The following is a 24,503-nucleotide window of genomic DNA, read 5'->3' on the forward strand; positions in this document are numbered from 1 at the left end:
CTCGTATACGTTCTTATTTACAGTTTAAAGGGTGGCATACCCTTCTTACTCACATTAAAAAACGTTCTGTCACCTAAAGGGTGAGTAATGGATAGTCAATTTTACGTTTATAAAATGAATATATAATGCAGCTATAATTTATCGAAAAAAAACTACGGTAGGAAACAGTAATCATTCAAGGTGATGGCATTTGGAAGATGTGTGTTTGTTAGTACAAAACAAGATTATACATAAATACATGTGTTCATTTCGGGAAAATTTTTACTTAAATTATAATGTTTTGCATTTTACAATATTGAAAAATACTGGTGGCCTGTAATACTATACGTTGATTCTGCTTTTCCGAGATTCTGGACATATTTGGGTTGAACTTCGCTTAAAGAATTTTTCTATTTTAATATGTGTACTGTATTTTCCTCAGAATGAATCTCCTCCGAATTATAAATTCATTTTTTTCAAATTTGCAAAATAATTTTAATGTTTTGGCTGGCAGGAAAGTCATGATCTTGGGTGATTTTAATCCTAGGAGTTTGAATTTTGTTCCTAATGAATTAATTTTTATGTCAGAACTATTTAATATGAGTCAATTGAACTCTATGTATGTATATGTGAATATATATATATATATATATATATATATATATATATATATATATATATATATATATATATATGTGTAGGTGTGTATGTATGTATATGTATATATGTGTATTTTTATATTTATGTATGTATGAATGTGTATTTGTGTATATGTGGAAGTATTTGTGTATATATGAATGGTGTACATATATGTTTATATAATTGTCTTTGACCAGGAAGGCGCATTGGGTTTACCTGTTAGGCGTTCTTTGTGTAAATTAAATAAAAAAATAAAAAATAAATAAATAAAATATCGAATTAAGGGAAGTGATAACAATTTATTAATTAAGACATACAGAAGTAGTATGTATTTAGAAATAGTAACTGAAAATTGGACTTCCGCCACTTTCTCATATAACTCATATTTTCTTTTGGTCTTGGTCTTGAAGTTTTATACAGTGGTAACATAGTATAGTTATTCGTTGTTATAAGTTGTAGGGAGCTTTCTGTCAATTTAACGGTTCCGCGACAAATCGCTCACGGACCTAACACTCAACGACATAACGCGCACGACATATCGCTCACGCGACAAATCGCTCGCGAAATTATTCGTACGAACAAAAACATTATTTTTTACACAAGAATTATTCCAATTACAAGTATTATTATAAAACGACTATAAGGTTTTCGAAATATGTAAATAGAACACAATAAATTTTTTTCCAATATACATATGTATACATATACAATTAATAAAGGTTAATTAAATATTACGCACTTAAATCCGATATCGAGACAGATGTTCTCAACTAAAAAAAAGTTATAAACTTTTTTTGTCAACATGAAAAATTGTAATGCTTGAATAAATGCTAAACGAAGTATTGTATAAGAAAAATCTGATAGGACACAGTAATGATAAAATAAGAATCGTTTATTTATATTGAAATTGTTTTTTCTTTCGTCTTCATATTCGTACATTCTGTTGGCAGTGGTTTAGCTGTGACGTACATGTGTATGTCGAATCGAAAAGACTATTATAGTGTGACGAACGTTATCGCAGATACACAGATACACCCACACAGGCACACAGAATAGCGATAGTATACATATATTATATATGATGACTAGTGTTGTACCGTATGATATATTATACATATCATCGCATGGATGTTAGCACATTAAGTTATTAAATGATAAATAAAATTGAAAAAAATGTGTCGATTCGATCCGCACGCGGTCGAATTTTTTTCAATGATATTTTAAATATATTTAATTTAATATTTATATTTAATTGTTTAATATGAAAAAAACTGTAAAAACTACCTACCTACCTACATGTAAACAATATAAAACACCAATAGAAAAATAAATTTTCAATAGATAGCGGTAAATGTTCTGCCAAGATGAAACATTGGTAGGAAATAGTATATATATAGAAGTTTTTTCTTTTCTTAGGGCCGGGCCGCACCGCTCAACTCGCGAACAACTTGATTGAGCGCGACCAGAACAATGCATGCAGGTAGATGGGACATGCCACACCCGTCAACTTGTTTGTCGTACACATTTCCATACATTTTTTCGTGTCACGCGACTAGTCGGCCGACAAAGTTGCACGGTGCGGCCCGGCCCTTATTGTATTCGTATACGTTTCGGCAGTGGTTTAGCTGTGACGTATGTACATATGTACATATGTCGAATCGAAACGACTATTATATCAGACAGACAGACAGACAGAATAGCGATATTATACTCGTACATATATACATATGATGATACCTACAGATAAGTTTTGTGACTAAGCATACCAAGTTAAATGATAGTTTACTTTTACTTGCGAGCATTGAATGAAAAGTTTTTCGCTTTACCGTCGCGCTCCCAGAGGAAAATTTGCCCTTTACTTTTTTTTATTTATTTTGTACTATATATTGTGCGCTTGGGGAATACAATATATCAGCTAATAAAAGCGCCACACTCCACTGAAAAACATACATAAATATGGAAAAATGAATAACGTTTCGCACGTCGTTAATTGATTTCAGTAACAAACTTCACGTTTGGTGTGTTTATCAATATTTACAACAAGGTGTGCCGAAAGTGTGTCGATGAAAAAACATATTAAAATCGACTAGCAAATAAAATAAAATAAATAAAATTACCTAGAGATATACATATGTTGATCGCTATCGGGTTTCCACCCTTAATTTGGACTATGGAAAGGCAGGTGTAGCCCGATATGAGCCCGGCAACGTAGCACATCATAGATTTCCCATGCAGGTTTCGCAACTCGGGAATGATGGCGTACACCATAAACGTGATGAGCAGGAACGGAATCGAGATGATCATACCTGGAACAAACATAAACTGTCAGTACACAATGTATGTACATACATATCTGTCGGGAAATTAAACACGTATAAATTTTTAATACTCGTTCATTTGGAACGTAATAACAATGTAGAATGGACACAACGGTACGTTTGTAATTGACATAATGCTTTAACGTTAGTCTGACATGAAATTCTACTCAGTCACGAATGTTTGGAAGTCTCTCGAAAAAAAAATAAAATCCTTTTATTTGCGCTCGTATGAAATTTCGTACAATTGTGCTGAAAAATTCCACTTTTATAACGATCGCTCGTCAAAACTGTCGAGATGTGGATTTTATCTACGATTTTTCTTTTATATACATAGGTACGTATGTATTTCAAGGCTATTTATTCCTTCTCCATTCATATTGACATTCATATTGAACACAACGTCTTCTGTCAAAATTTAACGATTTTATAATACGCAAATATTTCATTGTTTTATTTTATATTCTAATAATAACTAGTGGCTTTACCCGGCTTCGCTCGGTATTTGTAATATAAACCGCTTAAACATGACTAATCTAATAGTAAACATTTTATTAAGTTTATTTGAATACCCATTTGTTTTTTTTTATAAAATTGACTGGCACGAACAAACAAACATATCTCATTATATATGTCTCATTCGAAATTATATGTATACCAGAATCCAGCGCCTGCGCCCTTGGAGCTTTCGGTACCCCCCGGAGCCGGGGGCGAATTTATTTGAATCGAAAAGAGAATATATCGTCATAGAAACTTACCTGTTTACAAAGTTCCCAACGACAGTTACATATAAATATACAAAGTCTCTTTCGAAATTATATATTAGACAATAACTTTTTATTCCAGGAGATAGGGAGGATAGTGCAATCCCCAACGCCCATATAAATAATTTATATAGATAATAAAAACAATATTTAAAAATAGTAAAGAAAAATAAATAAATAAATAGATAAATATATAAATAATTTATATAGATATTAAAACATTATTGAAAATAGTAAAGAAAAAAAATATATATAAATGGGTGATACCCATACTCTTTCCTATATAGAAAAAGAAGAAATGCTTTTTGCACTTTCTCAATCATTATTATAAAAATATTATATATTCTTTAGTGGACAAGTTGCCTTTTACATTTATTTTTATTACCCTGCGCAAGTTTTTTAATTGCCTATAAAACATGTTTTAAAAAAATAACCAGACAATAGTATCATATATTTTGGTAATGAAAGCGTCTGGTTTCAAAAACTGATTAAAAAACACAGACTTAACTATGGTGAAAACAACACTATTCTATTTTATTATTTTTACTATCTGAAACACCCGGTTTCGTTCGAGCGCGATTTATGGTATTTAATTTTTGTATTCAAGTTACAAACATTGATTTTTTTTATATTTTTGTATGCTTTAAGCGAGCTTTGTTTTGGTCCTATACATATATGTATGTACCTTTTTATACCTACGCACCACTGAAAATATGTAGGATAAATACAGCAGAAATAAAAAATATGTATGTATTTCTCGAAATATTAGTATGATCGAAATTGTTCATATATGTACATACATATGTACTGTATAAATATAGTTGTTTATCGATGTTTGTAATTTGTCATGAAAGCGCAATGGGTTAACCTGTTAGGCCTTCCTGGTATATATGTATTTACATATGTAAAATAAAATAAAAATTCATACGTGCACTCCGATCGATTCGGATAGTGTCCTTCTCTGCACACGCAGTCGACTCCCCACGGCTACTCTATCTGATATAATTTAAGTTCAATTATAATTGTACCAAAGCCTTAAAGAGTAACTCTACAGATTAGAATTAATTGTAAATATACGAAACAAACAAACCAGCTTTCTGTTTTACATATATAATTTATTAAACCCCAATGCGCCTTCCTGGCCAATTACAAATATCAATAAACAACGATATTTATGCAGTATCATGGAGACATATATGGACAAATTCGATAATACTATAATATAATATAATGTATTTCAAGAAAAGCATACATACATTTTACAGAGTGGGTAGCATATTTAGTATATATCAGCAAATTTGAGATGGTATCAGCTCGAATTTTTGCAAGAGACAGGATAGGTTGCCAATTTGGTGGAACCGTTTCAATGAAATCAGATAAATTGGCAAACTCTGATAGGAAACGATCTGGAGTCACATATCCAAGATGTGACCAGCAGCATCGAGCCAGGGATGAACCCATTATCAGTTGAAAGCATTATACGCTGACCACTGAGCTACATATGTATGTTGCTGGTTATAATGTACTATTTCTTACATTTCAATTAAGATTAGTGATTATCTTTCTTTTTCCGGGAGTCAAATAATGAACAAATCATAATATTGTCGTTTTACGACAACAGACAAATCAAAGCTAACATATCTTCAGATAATCAATCATTATTAAATATAACATTTTAAATCTTAACATCCCGGTGTAAATAAGCCAGCAGCATGGCTCGGTGGTTGCGTTGTCACCGGGTTCGATCCCGTGAGCTGGTCGCGATTGAAAATAATTTATTCCGAGTATAATCTTTAATGATGCTAGTCAGTCTTGAATATTTGTAACTCCAAGTCGATCGTTTCCTATCGGATTTGCTAATTTATCTGATTTTATTGTTGAAGCGGTTCCTCCATCAAAATGGTAAAAACCGTCCTACTCACTATGTCACCACTATTTGAATATGATTTCAAAACCTTATTATCTATAACATAAATTTATCGCTAATTTTCTTATTTTATTTTTATTTATTTTTTACGTATATGTACATATACCAGGAAGGCCTTACAGGTAACCCCAATGCGCCTTCCTAGCAAATTACAAACATTGCAGCAATTTTTTTTTTATTATACCAGTCGGTGAATTACGAACCAATGAAAAACAAATTAACAAGACATCTATGAATTGTATATAAATTTTACATTACATTAATACATTAATCAATCTCAAATAGTGGTGACATAGTAGGTAGGAAGGATATTTAGCCAATTTTACCGGGAACCGTTTCAACAATGAAATCAGATAAAATTGCCAAACTCTGATAGGAAACGATCGACCTGGAGTCACAAATATCCAGGTCTGACCAGCAGCACTACAGATATACTCAGAAAAATTATTTTCAATCGAGGTCAGCTCATGGGATCGAACCCGGCGCCTCTTGACGCTAAGCAGAAGCTAACGACCGAGCTATGCTGCTGGCTACATATACATATATTATTATATACATATAGTATTTTTATTATGCTTATATGTCTGGTCACAGTGACGCGTTACAGTATTCTGTAATGTCACTGTAGCTAATATGTAAATAAATAAATAACCATCGACTCATTGAACGGTTCGGTGATTATTCCGCACAAAGCAATCTCGCACACGGAACATCTGGCACCCGAAAATTCCATCCGTCAAGAGGGACCATCATACTAACTAGACTTGGTATTCCGTATTGTAGTGGCAATGATTGTCATTAAAAAGATGACCCAATACACATTTCAACATCGACTGCCACTTTTAAACGAAGAGTGTGACTCAAAGTGTCAAGACATGAAATTTTCAAACGGTTCAATTAAGTAAAACTTACCGATCGGAAACAGGGAATAGGCAAGCTTATTGTCGTCAGACATGTCCTCGTTCTCGTCACCATCTGGGAAACACGCATAGGCCAAATATTTCGTAGTCCAATTTTGTTCTCCTTCATCGTCAAATGAACCCGGACTGGTAATCCACGCGTCGATGCAGTAGTGCATCACAGAGTGGGTGGTTTTATCTGCGGGCAGGAGGATGCTGCCGTCCTGAAATGGAAACGGGTATGAAAATCTGAATAAAATCGAACGTGAAATTAGCCCATATTCATCCCCATGAAAGGGCCATTAGCGAGCGTGATACTGCGAGTTAAATTAATTTCAGGTGGGTATATCATACATATAATATAATACGTGTTTCAGCGCTTGACTAACACGTTAATTCAATACTATGAAGTCTGAAATAGGAAGACACATAAATCAGCATAGCGTACAGGATAAGGAGAGGGGCCTCTTTTAATGCCTTCGTAATGTAAGCCACGTACATTTAATTACAGCTTTGAACAAAACCCATACGAGGATTTGATATTCTTCCTCCATCCGAATAGTGGTCCATTCAAGCGGAAAGATAAATACACATTTTTAATTAATTGATTAAGTTCAATTATGAAACGTTATAGAACAGCGGCTCCCAACATCTTTACTTTATCTATGTACGTAGTATTGTGATCATGGAAAAATCAGTCAAAATCGAGATTTTGACTGATTCGAACTCGGAATCGATCACTGATTCATAATCTAGAAACAATGTGTATTTTGGGGATTTTTGAACACCGTTACTCCTATCGACCTGAAACTTAATATCGATTTCTGAAATGCTAATACATTTATACGATCTAACCTTCCCTTATAGGTGTCCTCTTTTTTTAAGTTTTTGGATTCAATTATCTCCCAAACCGCTAACCGAATCAGACTGAATTTTTTAAACATGTAATAGAAATTAAAAATATTTTACCCCAACCGGAAGTAGTATTTTTACTCTAGAGCAGTGATGGCGAACCTTTTTGAGAAGTGGGTCAAATTTCATTAATTCTTATTTTTAGAACTAGCCCGTGGGTTACTAAGTCAGTGAAGTCGTTTGAAGGGAGGGGTGGGGGTGGGGGGGAAGTAAAAAGAATACAAATAAATTTGAAAAACTAAAGATTTTTTAACAGAGAAGTTTAAGGGCGAAAACACACAGCGATGAACGGCACATCGTGTGCATGGCTCCTCGCCGTAGGTGGTCTCCTACATTTCTTCAAATATGGGATACACGGTTATCGATCACTGTCAAGTAAGGATGAATACAAGCATACAATTTGACCGAAAGGGGTCCAGAAGGTCATTGTGGGGCGGGGGGTACCGGGTGTTCCATGAATGCCCGGCACGGTACTGAATGGCACCCATCATTTTTTTCGCATGAATCTTACCCCAATTTCATAAATAAATGAATTTAATAAAAATTAACAATTTTTTTTCCATTGGGTAATTTTTTTTATATATCTGGAGTACCAATAATGAGCTGATGTAGATCATTAACTTTTGATTAAACTATTTGTTTCTTTCAATATTTCATATTTTTAATCTACATATTCATTCATACATACACAAAACTAATAAAATGATTGCATTTAGCGAAACAGATTTCTCAAATATCAGACCTCTCCTCAATTAGACTAAAAAAAACACAAAGATTGTGTCTCAGATATGCATACATTAGGTATTGGTGAGTCATTCTTAGTAATTTATATACGTACATACATCATTAAGTAAACAAAACAAATGCGATTCAATTTCGAAATCGGAGTCAGAAGTGATCGAATTTTTAACGACTCCACGGTTTCTTATATTCTTTTTTAAATTTTCATCGATTTTTTAACTTCTCAACCGCTGAATAGATTTAGCTAAAACTTTCTACATATATGTAATATGCACATGCAAATAGAGGGCTTAAGATAATAGTATTTTATTTTTCCAACCGGAAGTAGTACTTTTACTCTTAAGCTTCAAGCCTTTTCGAGTATTTTCTCTTGAAACAATTTTCTGCAGACCAATAGCAAATCTACCACATGTCAATTTACATATAAAAAATATCGTTACCTTACTTTGAAAAGATTCTAAACTACATAACAGTTAGGATAGATACAGTTAGAACGCTTTATTATATGTATATGTATGTAGATATCAAAATTTCGAATTGCACAAATTCAGAATATTCAAATTTAGAATAAGGATGAGGTACTAAGAATACCCAATCTAACCACTGACTAATCTTACATCTTTTTTTACGATCTTATTCCCTAAGGTGAGAGCTGAATTTCCAACATTTTGATATTCAAAATTCGATTATTCTACATTTGTACAATTCGAAATATTGATATTCTACATTTTATTTTTCGAAATATTGGTATTCTGTATATCAGCGTTTCTCAATCTGGGTCCACATGGCCCCCTTGGGAGGCCCAGACCCTCTTAAGGGAGGCGCAAACCAGAATTTTACTTTTGGGAGGCTAACGAGCTCTAGGGTAGGCACAAATAAAACATTTTTTTAATATTTAAATAATATCGAAAGAAGAGCTTAATTTTTTATTTGTCATCGAACTGAATATGCGTTTGCATTTCGGAAAATAGTTTAGAAAAAAGCTTGTGCAACCGATGGTTGGCAAATATCTGAAAAAATATGTGCCAAATAATTTGTTAATGAGGTTTGAGGGGGGTTTACATGGGTCTCTTAATGTTATAATAAAAACAATAAATTTCATTAAATCAAGTCCACTTTGAGATCGCCTTTTTCGATAAATATGTACATATGTGAGGAAAACGAGGAAGATTTTGAGCGCCTTCTATTAGACAAAGTTCGTTAGTTATCGAAGGGTAATTGTCTTAATCATTTTGTTATAATTTGGAACAGTATTGTGTCATTGAGTGACAACCAATTTGGGAAACAGGCGTTTGGTGCAAAATTGAGAAATTTAATTTTTTAAACAAACAATTACAAGGAAAATATTGTAATCTCATAACGTGTAAAATGTAATTAATGTAAAATGTAATGAGAGAAAGTCCGCTCCTGGACATAAATTGTCCAAAAAAAGGATAACTGTCATTGGAAAGCAAAGAAACCTCGATCTTTTAAGGGAACTGAAATGAAATTTAACTGAAAGTGGAATTTAATTTAATTCTCATATAAAGACAATTTAATATATTATCCCTATTCATTCCATTCAGATTCGTATAAATACGAGTTTTTTGCTCGCAATTTAACCGATTTAAAATTCAGCACACTTCCAATTAACCCTTTTAAACGAAAACAAAAAATAGTGTGGCCAGAACACTATCCCAATAAAAATGTTTCAATATAAAATGGTATTAACAGTGGGAAAAAATCCCAAGTGAAAATACGTACTTTTGACTTTTGATTTGAACTGGACGACTACTAAGAGAGATTTGAAAGCTGAAAAGTACTACAAATGAAAGATAAAATACCCGACTATAGATTCCAATATTCATTGTGAACAGGAAATTGACAGATTTTGAGACATCGGCCGAAGAACACCAAGATATAGAAAAATCGCGCGATTTAAGAAACACATATATCTCCGAATCTAGAGCCAATCAACATTTTTTATTACCAGATTCGTATTCACTGGGCATAGATCTATAATAAAAGTCATATCTCGTCTCTGAACCAAAAAAAAGTCGTCATTTGTCGAGTGTTATTATAGTCAGAAAGGAGCATGGATGGACAGGGAGATTTTTGAAGATTGGTTCTGGAAGATTCTTAATTTTGAGTTCATGGAAGATTTTTGAAGATACGTAGATATATGTATACTTTTTTTTTGCAAAAATATAGGGGGGAGGCACAGAAAAATATTAAACGCAAAAGGGGACCACGGTCCAAAAAGGGTTGAGAAACGCTGCTGTACATTAAGTTCTTAACTTTATCACCGTAATTAAACTCCAAATCTGATGAACACTCACCCACTGCAGTAAAAACTCATCTTCTATATCTTCGTATGGATTCATAACATATCCACCAGCATTACCGCAAGCATTTCGGAACACAAACCCGAAAGTATCATAAGCCATTACGCCTTTCAACAGCTGAGTATCATTGTAGACAGGGGGGTTGAAAGGGTTCACCATGGGGTCCTTAGTCGGGGTGCAACCCCCGTCTACATACGCCTCGTTGAAAGCACAACACTTCCTCACGCAAGTCTTGACCATACATAGACAACCTCTCAGATGAGGTTCTCCGAATTCGTCATGGATGAATTGCTGGTCACGGGAATAAACGATACCGTCAGCTTTCATGGAGCCGTTCCCCACGGTAGACCCATGCGATATGTTCACACTCATGTGGTAGTGACACGGGGCTTTGGAGTCCTCGCCCGTTACAGCCGCGACGATCGCCAAAAGCGAGAGGATGGAGAGCGACATTTTTAAGTGGTTTCAAAAATTTGGCGCCAAATTTTAGCGGTGCATTTCAAAGGACGTGAGAGGCTCGCATGGCCAGGATTTGTAATGGACGGTAGTGTCTCGCGACGAGGATGATGATCGCGTGTCAAGTGAATGACATTTCGAGACGAGGAGTGAACGGCGAGTGCGAGTTCGAGTGCGAATGCGAATGCGAATGCGAATTGGTGTGCGAGAGTCGCGCGACCGCACCGTTCAAACGTCAACGACGATTTGGCCTACACGATGTTCCCGCCAAACGCTCGTGTGTGTCCGGTGACGCGCGCCTGCGCAGCCATCTCCACCAATTTATTTTTACCCATACAAAACAATCGAATAATTAAATTAATCTCTCCTTCGATTGATTCCATTGTTTTATGCAATTTATCGTGTTATTTATTTGAAAAAGTTTCGTATAAAATCAATTTGCACATAAGGGAGAGTGATTCAGTGAAATAAAAGGTAATTGCCAAATTATGCCAAATATTGTGTATTCGTCACATTTGTGTGGTCACAAAGACAATTTTGGCCATGAAAATCGCGAATACACAATATTTGGCACTCAAGTTCTCGTTAGTATAATAGTTATCGTTAGTATGATGGACTTTTCGGCTTCCAGATGTTCCGTCATAGAGATTTTAGTGACTTTGTGACGAGTACTTTGTGACCAGTAATCACCAAACCGAAATAAAATGAATTTATGAATAGTTGTCTTTTTTTTTCTCTTTTGTAACTATAGTATAGTTTGTGATAAAAAAAATCGGTTCGGTGATTATTGGTCACAAAGCGCTCGCCCGAAAGTCACTAAAATCTTTATAACGAAACATCTGGCGGTCGATAATTCCATCATACTACCGGTAACTATCGTACTAACGAGAACTCGAGTGCCAAATATTCCGTATTTGTGATTTTCGGTTTCAGGAAAAGGTTCGGTGATTACTGGTCACAAAGTCACTAAAATCTTTATAACGGAACATCTGGCAGCCGAAAAATCCATCATACTAACGAAAACTTGAGTGCCAAATATTGTGTATTCATGGAAAAAATTGTCCTTGTGACCACCGCAATGTGACGAATAGTCCAATTACCCCCGGAAACATGCACTACATTGCAATGCACAGTAGCGCAGTTTCGAGAAGTCGTAATTTTCAAAAGCGCCTTAAAAATAATTAACGCAATAGAATTCCATAAAAAAGGTTAGCACCTTCGGATAACATACGAATATCCCCTTGACGTTTTTTTGTGGAATTCTTCATCTTTGTGGTTATCTTTGAAAGTTTGGATGTCTCGAGAGTGCAACTATCTCGAGCGCGTTTTTCCGGTCACCGGAATTTCCTTGCAAAAATTGTCTTTTGGGCGATCGCAATATGACTTATAATCCAATTACCAAAAAATCAGTAGGTAGGTATATTTATTTAGTAATCGAATACGGAATGATTGACGCTTTACGTTGTTGGTTTTCATTTTTGTATACATTCAAATGTATAAGAAAGGAGCCAACGAAATCGTCTACCCCCCCACTCCTAGTCTTAATTCTTTGGTGCGAGTTCATTTTTCGAGTCTCCATCAACTCAGAGTTTATGCCGTAAGGGCCACCGATTTTACACCTACGTTACGGAAAACTTGATGAATTGAAATATGTACATACATACATACATACAAAGGGAGTTCATTCAATTCATTTCATTCACGCAAATAGTGTGTTAAGTGGGCTCTTTAAACTGATATTGTGATTTTTTTTATATTAAAAACAATAATAAAATCAAATCGAATTTTCTATATATTTATTGTTATAGTAAATAAAACAGTAGGAATCGTTTTGAAGAGAAGTTAATTTATAAAATTTCGCGTTTATAGTGACATCTTTCGCTTTTTGCTAAAATTTATTTTAAATGTGCCCATCTCTAAATTTAAAATGACATCTAAATTTTATATTTTACAACTCTACATAAGTGAATTAGATAGATACATATGTAGATACTATTAAATATACCTAGGTACCTAACTACATGTTTTTTGAAAAATTAAATTATTTATTGAATATAGATAGATAGACACCTGGTCATATTTTGTGGTTTTATATCCTTTATGTAGAGAACAATTTAAACTGTTCTATGATCATTTGTCTCCTGATAAAGTAATTAATTTTTTTAAGTAAAGAGTTAGAATCATCATTTTGTCTAATATTCATTTTAATTCTTATATATATTTCAACGTAATTCTTTATGATAATCATTTTAGAAAAAGAAAATGAACGTGGCACGAGGTACAATGCGCCCCAGAACTCGGGGTAGAATTTTACCTTTTGGTAAATATAGATCTACTTATCTTGAGATTAGTTCCAACCAAAATATTTAACATACAATATACTTAATAAGAAATATTTATTGCATTTCAGAACAAAGATCGGGATCAAAACTCCCTCGATATTCATTTGATTTGAACACAATGTCTAATAAGAATAACATATCTACAAATACTGCTAAAAATACTACAACTTCTCAGAAAGGTTCAACTAGTAGAGGGTAAAATAGACATCACACATAACAAAACTAAAAAAATCATATATCTGTAATTGTATATGCATTATAATATTTCAGAACACTGCTATCTACAACATGTCAAAACAATCAGAATAATTCTTTGCCTATTGGAGTTCGAAACTTAAATAGCGCCTCGTCACACTTACTAAATAGTTCTTCAATCAGGAACTTTACACCCCAATTAAAATCCATGTTTAATGAAGTAACCAGTTCCATTAGTCGTAACTATTGATTTTTTCCTTCTATTAATCCATATTATAACAGTAAATCTAGTTAATATTATGAGCATTTATAAGAATTGTAAATAGGTTTTTGAACTCTTTTTCCTATTATGCTGTACATTAACATTAGAGTAATATAATACTATGATTACTAACAAAATTAAATTATAATTGTAAAATAGAAAATAATCAGTTGATCAGGAGCTATTAAAATAGATATAAGATGTATTGTGAACCTAATTTAGTAATAATCAAAAGCATTTAAAAATAACAGTAAATCACAACAGTTTCATGTAATTGATATATTTTGCTGATAAATCGTTTCAGGAGGAAGTAAGAGAGCTCAACCACATACTACTCCAGGTTCCGGAACAAACAATGCTACAATGTCTGATACTTGCATTATAGTTGGTACGATAAATACTTATTTTATAACTAATGTTATTAAATACAGCAAATCATATGAACGGATTCATTACTATAATATTTAGCTATATCTGAAGGACGGGGAGCTGCCAAAGGAGAAGTCGGAATAGCTTCCATAGATCTTCGACGGCCACAATTGATCCTTTGTCAGATCAGCGACACTCATTCTTATATCCATACAATGACGAAACTTCATTATTTTAACCCAAAAGAGGTGGAATTAAAATCTTTTAGAATTGTTATATACATAGGTTATTCCAAATTGACTCTTTTTCATTTAAAATTGGCCCTTTTTCATTTTCATTGACCCCATTTCAAATTGACATTGAAAATGGGTCAATTTGAATTGAAAAATGTTTAGTTTGAAATGAAAAAAGGTCAATTTGGAATGAAAAACCTGTACAATTTGCAGGAATGTGGCAATATTAACAGTGGCAATATTTTTATTTTAGATTATTGTACCAAATACATTTAATGCCAATGCTGTTGTCAATGAATTATATAAATTAATTTCTGACCAATTTAAAAACACTCAAATTACACCCATAAGAAGAAACTACTTCTCAGATACTGAAGGCTTTCAACAAATCAAAGAGCTATGTGCACCGGAATACATCAATGTTCAACTTCAACTGATGCATAAGTACATATATTTCAATGTTTTCAGTATTTTTTGACATACCTTAAACTATTTTTTTTTCTTATTTCTTCAGATTCTATGCCGTAACAGCAGCAGCAGCACTTTTAAAATATGTGGAACAGATTCAATGCATTACCTTTGCTTCAAAATCATTAAAAATAGAATATTTTGCATCTCAAAATACTACATTGATTGGTAATTTTTAAACTTCACTATAATTTAGATTTATTATGATGTTTTTTTTTTTTGACATTTTCATTCTTTTTTATATTAAGACGTTGATACGGCAATACGTTTGGAACTTGTTGAATCTCTATCCGGAGTATCAGATCGGCGTTCTTGTCTGCTATCAATTTTAAACTACACAAGCACATCAGGAGGATTGAGACATTTGAGGGCCAATATTCTTCAACCTCCGTGTGATCTGAATATCATCAATACTCGTCTCGATTGCGTTGAAGAGCTCCTCGAAAATGATGAAGGCCTAATGCCATCCTTGAAGGTTTCTTTAATTTTTAACACTTCCCATGTGTCGAATATGATTTGATTAATAAAAGCAGTAATTGTTTTATGTATTTTTAGAGAATTATTAGGCAACTTTTGGACGCTGATAAGATTTTATGGCTATGTATGATGCTTCCAGTTCAAGACGGCAATAAAGCTGGTGAGGCTCAATTAAATCATACACTACTGTTGAAAACTACAATGGAGGTACTACCGAGCCTTGTTGCTGCATTAGAACTAGCAAAAGGAAGTTGGTTTCTTCAAGTAAAAAGAGTGAGTGGTTTACATTGAAATTTTGACTGTTTAGAAATTCCATTAATAATATTTTTAATTCATCAGGACTTACAAGATCCAAAGTTCGACGAGATCCGGGAACAGATCAAGAAAGTGTTACAAGATGATGCACATTTGACGCGCGGAGCCGGATCCCATTTTCAAAGATGTTTTGCTGTTCGACCCAACATCAATGGATTGCTTGACGTAGCGAGGAAATCTTACTCTGAATTGATCACTGATATACAAGATAAAGTGACCCATCTAGGAGAAACTTACAATTTGCCCCTCAAATTGAATAACAACTCTGCAAGAGGTTTCCACATTGCACTCTCGGCCGGTGGAAGAAATAAAAATAATACAAATATCAATATTAATAATTTGCCGTCAATCTTTATGGAGGTTCAGAATGTTTTTTTTATTATTTATTTAATTCAAAATGTTGATAATTTAAATAAAATTATTCTATCACTTGCTGCAGGTTCAAAGGCATGCAGGTTCTGTCACTATGACAACGGAGGAAATGATGCTTTTAAATATACAAGCTAAAGAATCACTAGGCGAGATACAAACTATGAGTAATATGTATGTACATTGTAAGGACTTAGTTTTGTCAAATGAAACTAACCAACATGAGCAAATTTTTCAACATTTACAATTTCATGAAACCTACATATAATTAACCAATCATATCATATATGCAGTGGCGGACTGGCCATACAAGCGAACATGCCCGATGGCATGTGGGCCCCACTATCTGTTAGAAAATATGGGCCCTCAGTAAAATTAAATAACTTTTTAACTATTTCACGTGTGTAAACATTTATAGGATATTGCACTTTGGGACCTAAAGTTTGGGTATTTCAACAAAACAAATTTCTTACGATATACACAAACAACTAATGAACCGATCCTTGCTTTAACAGCCCAAGGATCGGTTAACTTTTTTTATTAGGCTCGAAATGTAAGTTTCAACATTTGCGTGGGCCCTTTTGCTGGGCCCATTTCTAACCTCAATATTATGTATATATCAATACCTATGTAACTACCTACTGAAATAAAAATGGGAGTAAACAAATTTCCGTGAATAATATAAACTGAATTGCTTAAAATAATTTTGATAGGACGATTCATCATCAACCAGCGATTTAAATTTACTTCATACTTTCAAAATAACATTTGATTATACTTCGACGATATAGTAAGATTTAAATACACAATTTTAAACAGTTTCCGAATATAAAATCTATTCGTAATCTAGACACATCCATGTATATAGAAATATAGGATAGGGGCCCCCTCCCCAAAATCCCGATTAACATTAATTGAAAATATTATGCATTGTTTTCAGGGACGTAATTGGGGGGGGGGGATAGGGGAAGTACTCGCCCCCCTAAATTAAGGAATAGCGTGATTTAGAAAATATTATGAATTTAATGATTAATGAGATACTACGGATCTATGAATGCTACATTTATTTCTTATGTATGTTACTTTTGGGTAACTAATAAAATAATCGCTGCTATGTGCTATGAAAAAAAAAATGATTATTTCAAAGCTAGTATATTTTGGTTTTTAAGTGGTAAGCCTTGGGTAAAATTCTTAGAAATTGTTAACGTTTATTATTCCGAAAGTTCGTATATTTTTTGTTTTCAAGAAAAATTTTATATAAATATTTTACTGAATCGGTTCAATCACAAATGATTTTATTTCTCGTATTTTTTTTTATTTTTTGTATTTGCAGACGTCCATTCTCTCACAAAACAACGAATGAGATGGATTTAAACTTCATGTGTAACGAATTCGGTTCAAAAAAAGTTTTAGTTATTTAATAAAATTGCTTTCTGACCAAAACCTTATCAAATTTAGTACATAAAGAAGACAAATATAATTTTTCAGCTTGATACGTTCAGGGGTGTGGTTAATTTTTTTTTTAATTTTTTAAGAGGAAAAAACCCCCCTTCTGGTTAATTAAATTTGATGATTTTTTTGTTATTATATTTTCATCATATTGATACAAGGAATTATACATAAAATCGTGAAGAGCAGACATATTTAAAGTGTCGATCAAAATAGTGGAAGAAAAATCCGGTAAACTGCCAACAGGAGTAAACTGTCACTTTCGGTTAGCCGGTGTTCACGAAATTTTATATATGTATATAACTTGGCATTAGGTTTATAATTATAGATATGAAATGTCAGTTCAATACGTCGAAAAGTTTCCGAGAAAAAAATAAAAATACCTCGATCTTATAGGGTAAAAGTACTACTTCTGGTTGAGATAAAAATAATTTTATATACATATATGTACATATATAAAATAATAAAAAGACACACAGAAACACACACTCAGACACACAGAGCCGCACACATTTTTCTATATTATGTAAACGTGATCAGTGATCGATTCCGAGTTCGAATTTTCGAATGATCACAAAACTTTATCTTTATCTTTATAAAGTGAAAAGACAGTCGGTAGAAATTAAGTTAATTGACTTTTTTTTTTTAGTGACTCAGTTTGATGGTCGATTTTTGTTGACTATGTGAAGATTTTTGAAAAAAAATTTTCGCCTGCGGCGCTTTTTTCGTTTTTTACATAATATTTTTTTATAATTATTTTATCAAAAATAAGCTTATCTTATTATATTTTATAACTCAATAAGGTGTATGCAAAGAATATTTTCCATTTTTATTCCGATATAAAACAGATTTTTTGAAAAAAAATTCAATTTGACCAATCTTTGCCTGCCCCCCCCCCCCCCTGATGAACGTCCCTGATTGTTTTCTACCGAAAGTAAAAGCCGCTTTTATACCGCATTCTTTTATGATGCATTCTATTTACCTAGGACAAGGGTTAAAAAGAAATATACAATGTAATTTATGGATCTATATTGTTTTTGCCATTTTTCTTGTACTTAAATGTTTATTCCCATTTTTGAAAATTTTTTTTTACCCTTGATATTTAGCGTGATGGAAAGAAGAAATTTTTTTTATATGGGGGGGGGACAATTTCTTTTAACCCTGGGTGGGGGTCCCCTTTGACTCATGGCATGTACTAATTTCAGTCCCAGTCCGCCACTGTATATGTACATATGTATATAATATCGCTATTCTGTGTGTTTGTCTGTCTCTGTGTGTGTGTGTGTGTTTGTGAAAGATAACGCTCGCCGTACTATAATAGTCGTTTCGATTCGCCATACATAGTACGTCACAGCTAAAACAATGCCAACAAAACGTACGAATATAATAACAAAAGAAAAAACTTATATACATATATACTGTTTGCTACCAATGTTTCCTCTAGGCTTATAGACGGCGCTAAGTCTCGGAGCTTTTACTGCCATATATTGAAAATATTTATATGTAGGTAATTTTTACCATTTTTTTTCATATTAAACAGTTAAATATAAACATTTAATTAAATATATTTGAAAAAAATTCGCCCACGTGCGGATCGAACACAGGACCAACACATTTATTTTATTTATTAATAACTTAATATGCCAACACCCATGCGATGATATTTCATCGGGTACAACACTAGTCATACTATATATATAATATTGCTATTCTGTGTGTCTGTGTGTTTATCTGCGAAAGTACTCGCAGTACTACAATAGTTATTTCGATTCGACATACATATGTACGTCACAGCTAAAAACACTGCCAACAAAATGTATGAATATAATAACAAAATAAAAAAAACTTCTATATATACTGTTTGCTACGAATGTTTCCTCTGGTATTTAGCGTCATCTATTGAAAATTTATTTAATTAATTCATTTTTCTATTAGTGTTTTATATTGTTTATATGTAGGTAGGTTTTACCATTTTTTTTCATATAAAAAAAATAATATTAAATTAAATATATTTAAAAGGTATTTGATTAATATTGCAAACCAAAAAAATTTCTCACGGTTCCATTAGGCAAAACTGTGTGTCCATTTATGCAAACAAGCAAAAATAATCTAAGAATTTAATTTTTTTTCAGAGTAATTTGTAATTTACTGGAAGATTTAAGATCTTATATGACCATCTTGTACAAACTATGTGATCATATTGCTGAATTGGATGTGATACTATCATTGGCACAAGTTAGCATTTAATAACAATAAATATACATTCACGGCATAATATCTCTTCATGAATACAACAATGTCTATAGGTTAGCAGCGGTGGAAATTATGCACGTCCGGCTTTCAACGAATATCTTGAACTCAAAGATTGCATTCACCCGATTCTCGATTGCGTCATCCAAACATCGCCAGTACCCAACGATGTGGTAAACTTTAGTGCATTTTTATAATAAAAAATACGATTCAAAGTAATATTGCAATGAAGTAATCGTTTCAGTTCTCGAGTCCGGAGTATAATTTTCACATTATCACCGGCCCGAATATGGGCGGTAAAAGTATTTACATCAAACAAATAGCAATTCTTCAAATAATGGCTCAGGTTAGTCTTTTTCGCAGGTATAAATCTATTAATTTGTATTGTATGGATGGTTTATTTAATTTTTGTTTTGCAGATTGGGTGCTTTGTGCCGGCAAGTAGTGCAGTTTTTAGATTGTCGGATCATATATTTTCACGAATCGGTTTCAATGATAATATTGAGTGCAATGCCTCTTCATATGTGCTAGAGGTAATAAATAAATGAATAATGCATTTTATTTGCGTATGTTTAATATTGTTTTGTTGTTGTTGATTGTAGATGAAAGAAATTCAGTATATCTTACAAACTATGACGCCTAGAAGTCTCATCATTATTGATGAATTATGCAGGTGTTATTATATATTATGATTATATATATACTTTTTTTATTATATATATATTGTGAATACATTTAAATTAATATTTAGAGGAACGTCGAGTGAAGAAGGTACTAGTATGGCATGGGCCATTTGTGAACGCTTATTTGATACACAAGCGTTTACATTTTTCACTACTCACTTTCTATATCTGACCAAACTTCAAAACGTCTACCTTAATGTGATCAAGTATGGTTTTTTTTTTGCAGGATTATATTAGATTTTTTTTTTTAATTTTAATTAAAATTTATTTATAGTCTTCATACAGAAACTACTAAATCTGATGCTACTGGTGAATTGATTTACAATTATAAAGTAGTACCAGGTGTTACCAATATTGAAAATTATGGATTAACTTTGGCGAAGAATACAAATTTGCCTGAAAGTGTGACTGGTTTAGCTGAAGATCTGATAAAAGTAATTTCCAAGTATAAAAAGGTAAATAAGTATTAAAATACGGCTAGAAGATTGTAAATCTTACATATATAATAGCGCTATTCTGTGTTTGTGTGAGATAACGCTCGCCATACTATAATAGTCGTTTCGAAAATATATGTATTTTATTTATTTATTTAGGTAAAAACAGTCACATACAATTATTTAATAAACACATATAAACAAACATACCTAAATTACCATAAATTTTAACAATCTTATGAATAAATGGCAGTCGTGATTAACCAATATACTTAATAACAATGAAATAATAACAATTTACCCAATAACTATGAAATAATAACAATATACTTACTAACTATGAAATAATACAATATATGTATGTACTTAATAACTATGAAATAATAACAATATACTTGAAACTATGAAACTAATGCAACAACAAATCTATACTATGTAATAACAGATCGTCAAAAAACTTCTATATATACTGTTTGCTACTAATTTTTCTGTTGGTTTAATTTTTTATTTTTCTATTGGTGTTTCATATTGTTTATATGTAGGTAGGTAGGCAGTTTTTACCGCTTTTTTTTCATATTATACAATTAAATATAAATATTAAATTAAATATACTTGAAAGGTATGTATTTGAAAAAAATTCGACTGCGTGCGGATCTAACACAGGACCGACACATTTCTTTTAATTTTTTTTAATTAATAGGTTAATATGCCATAACCCATACGATGATATTTCATCAGGCACAACACCAGTCTTATATACATATAGATACATACATACATACAATATATAAATGAAAAAAAGAAAATTGTATTCTAGTAGGCTGAATCTTTTGGTAAAATTACATTCATATTGACATAAATATTTCATTATTTCCAGGCTTCACCAATTTCAGAGGATATAAACCTAGATGAGTATGCACTTTATGCGTTGGCAGCTAATTTGATACAAGAATCGAGGAAAATGAATACCACCAATGATGATTTGAAAAATATTCTAGACAAATTTAAAATTGAAAATCCATACATATTTGAAAAAATAAGACAAGAAAATTGTGAACAATATTCACGGGGAAATTTTATAAATCTGTATAAAATTGGTAATAACAATATACAGTCAAAGGCAAATGTTGAGTCTGGTGAGAAAAATTTGTCATCATCTGCCGCTAGAGACTTTTCTGGTGTACAAAGTAGTCCAAAATTTGATATGTCAAAAACTCCAAATTGCACCACTAAGAATGCATCGACCAACAATAATTTAAAATCGACTGGACAAAATCTTTCAGCTCTGGATATTTTAAATTTAAATTACTCTCCAGACAATGGATTAAATTCAACTTCTTCCAAAGCACACGATAATGACGAAACTGTATGCACCTGCAATGAAGACTACTTGACCTATGATCATGTAACTAACAACATATACACTAATGAAAATCCCGAAACTGAATGTCCGGTACACAAAATGGATGTTCTATGTGTTGCCAAAAGACAAATGGGTGATTTTAAACATGTAAAGACTGTTATTGATCATTTGAACTTGAAAAAACATTTGGATTCAAGGCTATCTAATAACATCAACACGTCCAGAAATTTTAATTCTGTTTCTAGTACAGCTTCTTCCACTTTAAACCATAAAATATTGAAAACCAGCCACGATAGTATTGTGTGTGAGCCGGATATTTTAAATATTCAAAATTGTTTTGATTGAATGAGTGATATTTCGTAGTCTACAAAAGTTTTAATTATTTATAAGACATAGGTCGTATTGTAGAAGCGATTTCATGTTGATGTTGCATGTTTTTCTTTATTGCTTTTTTAATATAATTCCAACACATAAATGTGTTGTATTCTGGTTTTTTCTGGTTTATGAACTAAAAGCGATAACGTGACACGGTGTCAATACGGCTTGGTAGTTAGTTGATATGAAACAAAAATATGATTAATGTGAAAGCGTAAATCATTTCTAATTTATTTAAGAACAGTATCCATGAGACAATATTCTCTTGGCTTGCATCAGAAGACCATAGTTTAAACATTGGACATCTGTTTAAATGGTGGATCACGATTCTGCAGCCTGATGTATTATGTATACATTTGTACAGTACTTTAAATTTATGACAATACAATATTAATAGGTTTATTTTGCATTCCCTTCAATTATTATTATATTTTTATACGGAGTGCTCTAAGTCTATGGTGTGTTTTAATTAAATCTACATATGAAGTGTAATTGTTAAATAGGCAAAGATTCTTTTTAATCATTGAAAAATATTTAATTTAATTATTGATGTAAGAGAAGTATATAACTCAAAACAAAAGTATTGCTTCATTTTTATTTTTGTTTATGTTCTTTGTATTCCAAAACAAAGCTATTTAATTAATTAGATGAAGGCTGAAATTCTGATGAAAAAGGTTATCTTCTAAAGTCTAAAGTTCATTTACCAAAGTGAAAAAATATTTAAAATACACATACAAAATTTGAAATGAAATATTATGTATCGCTGTTTATTCAAATTGAAATTTCTTTTGGGTTCAATAAAATACTTTTTAAATTTTTGTTCAATTTATTATTAATTACACTGTTCGACAAATGACGACTTTTTTTTTGGTTCAGAGACAAGATATGACTTTTCTTATAGATATATGCCCAGTGACCACGAATTTGGTAATAAAAAATGTTGATTGGCTCGAGATTCGGAGATATATGTATGTATGTGTTTTTTAAATCGCGTGATTTTTCTATATTTTTGTGTTGTTCGGTTGATGTATCAAAATCTGTCAATTTTCTATTCAAAATGAATATTGGAATCTATAGTTAGGTATTTTATCTTTCATTTGTAATCATTTTCAGCTTTTAAATCTCTCTAAGTAGTCGTCCAGTTCAAATCAAAAGTCAAAAGTACGTATTTTCACTTGGGATTTTTTCTTACTGTTAATACTATTTTATATTGAGTTTTTTCTATTGAAACACGTTTATTGGGATAGTGTTCTGACCACACTATTTTTTGTTTTCGTTTAAAAGGGTTAATTGGAAGTGTGCTGAACTTTAAATCGGTAAAATTGCGAGCAAAAAGCTCGTACTAGTATTTACTCGTATTTACACGAATCTGAATTGAATTAATAGGGATAATATATTAAATTATCTTTATATGATAATCATATTTCGACTATTCTTGTGGATTAATAACAAAAATTCGTTTTTTTACGAGGTAAGCCAGTTATCAATAGAATTTTTGTATTTTAAAATGATTTTCATATAACACTTATTGACAAAAATATATTATATAATGATACAGTGCAGATTGTTTCAAATTCTTTATTATTAAGATAAAATTTCGTAGAAATAATAAAACGAAATGACATAATACATGCTGAATTTTTTTTATACGTACATATTTATGTGTGTTGTGATGTTATAGACGTGATCACGAGGTCAATACATGTCGATTTAAATGTACTGCCAAGTTATATGAATATTTAATAAAAAGAAAAAGAAAAAGTTTCTTGTTTTTTTTTAATACGATTATATACGTAACGAGAAATGTACAGTTGGTAACTTTAATTGCACAAAAAACTTTTAGAACTACTGAATTAAGGATCGGCCAAATATGTAACGTACAAAACAAAAAACGAAAAATCCAAAATTGTCATTTTTATCACTGTTATTAACCACTGCACTAAATTAATACAATAAACGTTGA

At 31.9% G+C, this 24,503-nt stretch overlaps 2 protein-coding genes across 2 annotated transcripts in view; one reads left to right on the top strand and one right to left on the bottom strand.

Moving 5' to 3' along the window:
• Positions 1–11,205, bottom strand: part of LOC143916085 (G-protein coupled receptor Mth2-like) — an 81,914-nt gene extending 70,709 nt beyond the window's left edge. Inside the window, exons 1-3 of the mRNA XM_077436983.1 lie at positions 10,495–11,205; positions 6,537–6,747; positions 2,736–2,924 (exon numbers count right to left, since the gene is read on the bottom strand). Coding sequence (XP_077293109.1) covers positions 2,736–2,924; positions 6,537–6,747; positions 10,495–10,953 — 859 coding nt within the window. The 5' untranslated portion in view covers positions 10,954–11,205. The remainder of the gene's footprint in view (positions 1–2,735; positions 2,925–6,536; positions 6,748–10,494) is intronic.
• Positions 11,064–24,281, top strand: LOC143915952 (mutS protein homolog 4-like). Its single transcript, XM_077436773.1, has 21 exons — positions 11,064–11,233; positions 13,063–13,105; positions 13,210–13,276; positions 13,367–13,493; positions 13,569–13,732; positions 14,060–14,143; positions 14,224–14,372; positions 14,611–14,801; positions 14,872–14,993; positions 15,074–15,300; positions 15,381–15,575; positions 15,642–15,977; positions 16,057–16,160; positions 19,568–19,670; positions 19,742–19,858; positions 19,930–20,031; positions 20,105–20,218; positions 20,288–20,358; positions 20,437–20,574; positions 20,643–20,823; positions 21,680–24,281. The coding sequence occupies exons 1-21, from the start codon at positions 11,064–11,066 to the stop codon at positions 22,508–22,510; spliced, it is 3,636 nt and encodes a 1,211-aa protein (XP_077292899.1). The 3' UTR covers positions 22,511–24,281.
• The last annotated feature ends 222 nt before the right edge of the window (positions 24,282–24,503 follow it).

The sequence above is a fragment of the Arctopsyche grandis genome, chromosome 8, assembly GCF_051622035.1.
Source record: "Arctopsyche grandis isolate Sample6627 chromosome 8, ASM5162203v2, whole genome shotgun sequence".
Taxonomy (NCBI): Eukaryota; Metazoa; Arthropoda; class Insecta; order Trichoptera; family Hydropsychidae; genus Arctopsyche; species Arctopsyche grandis.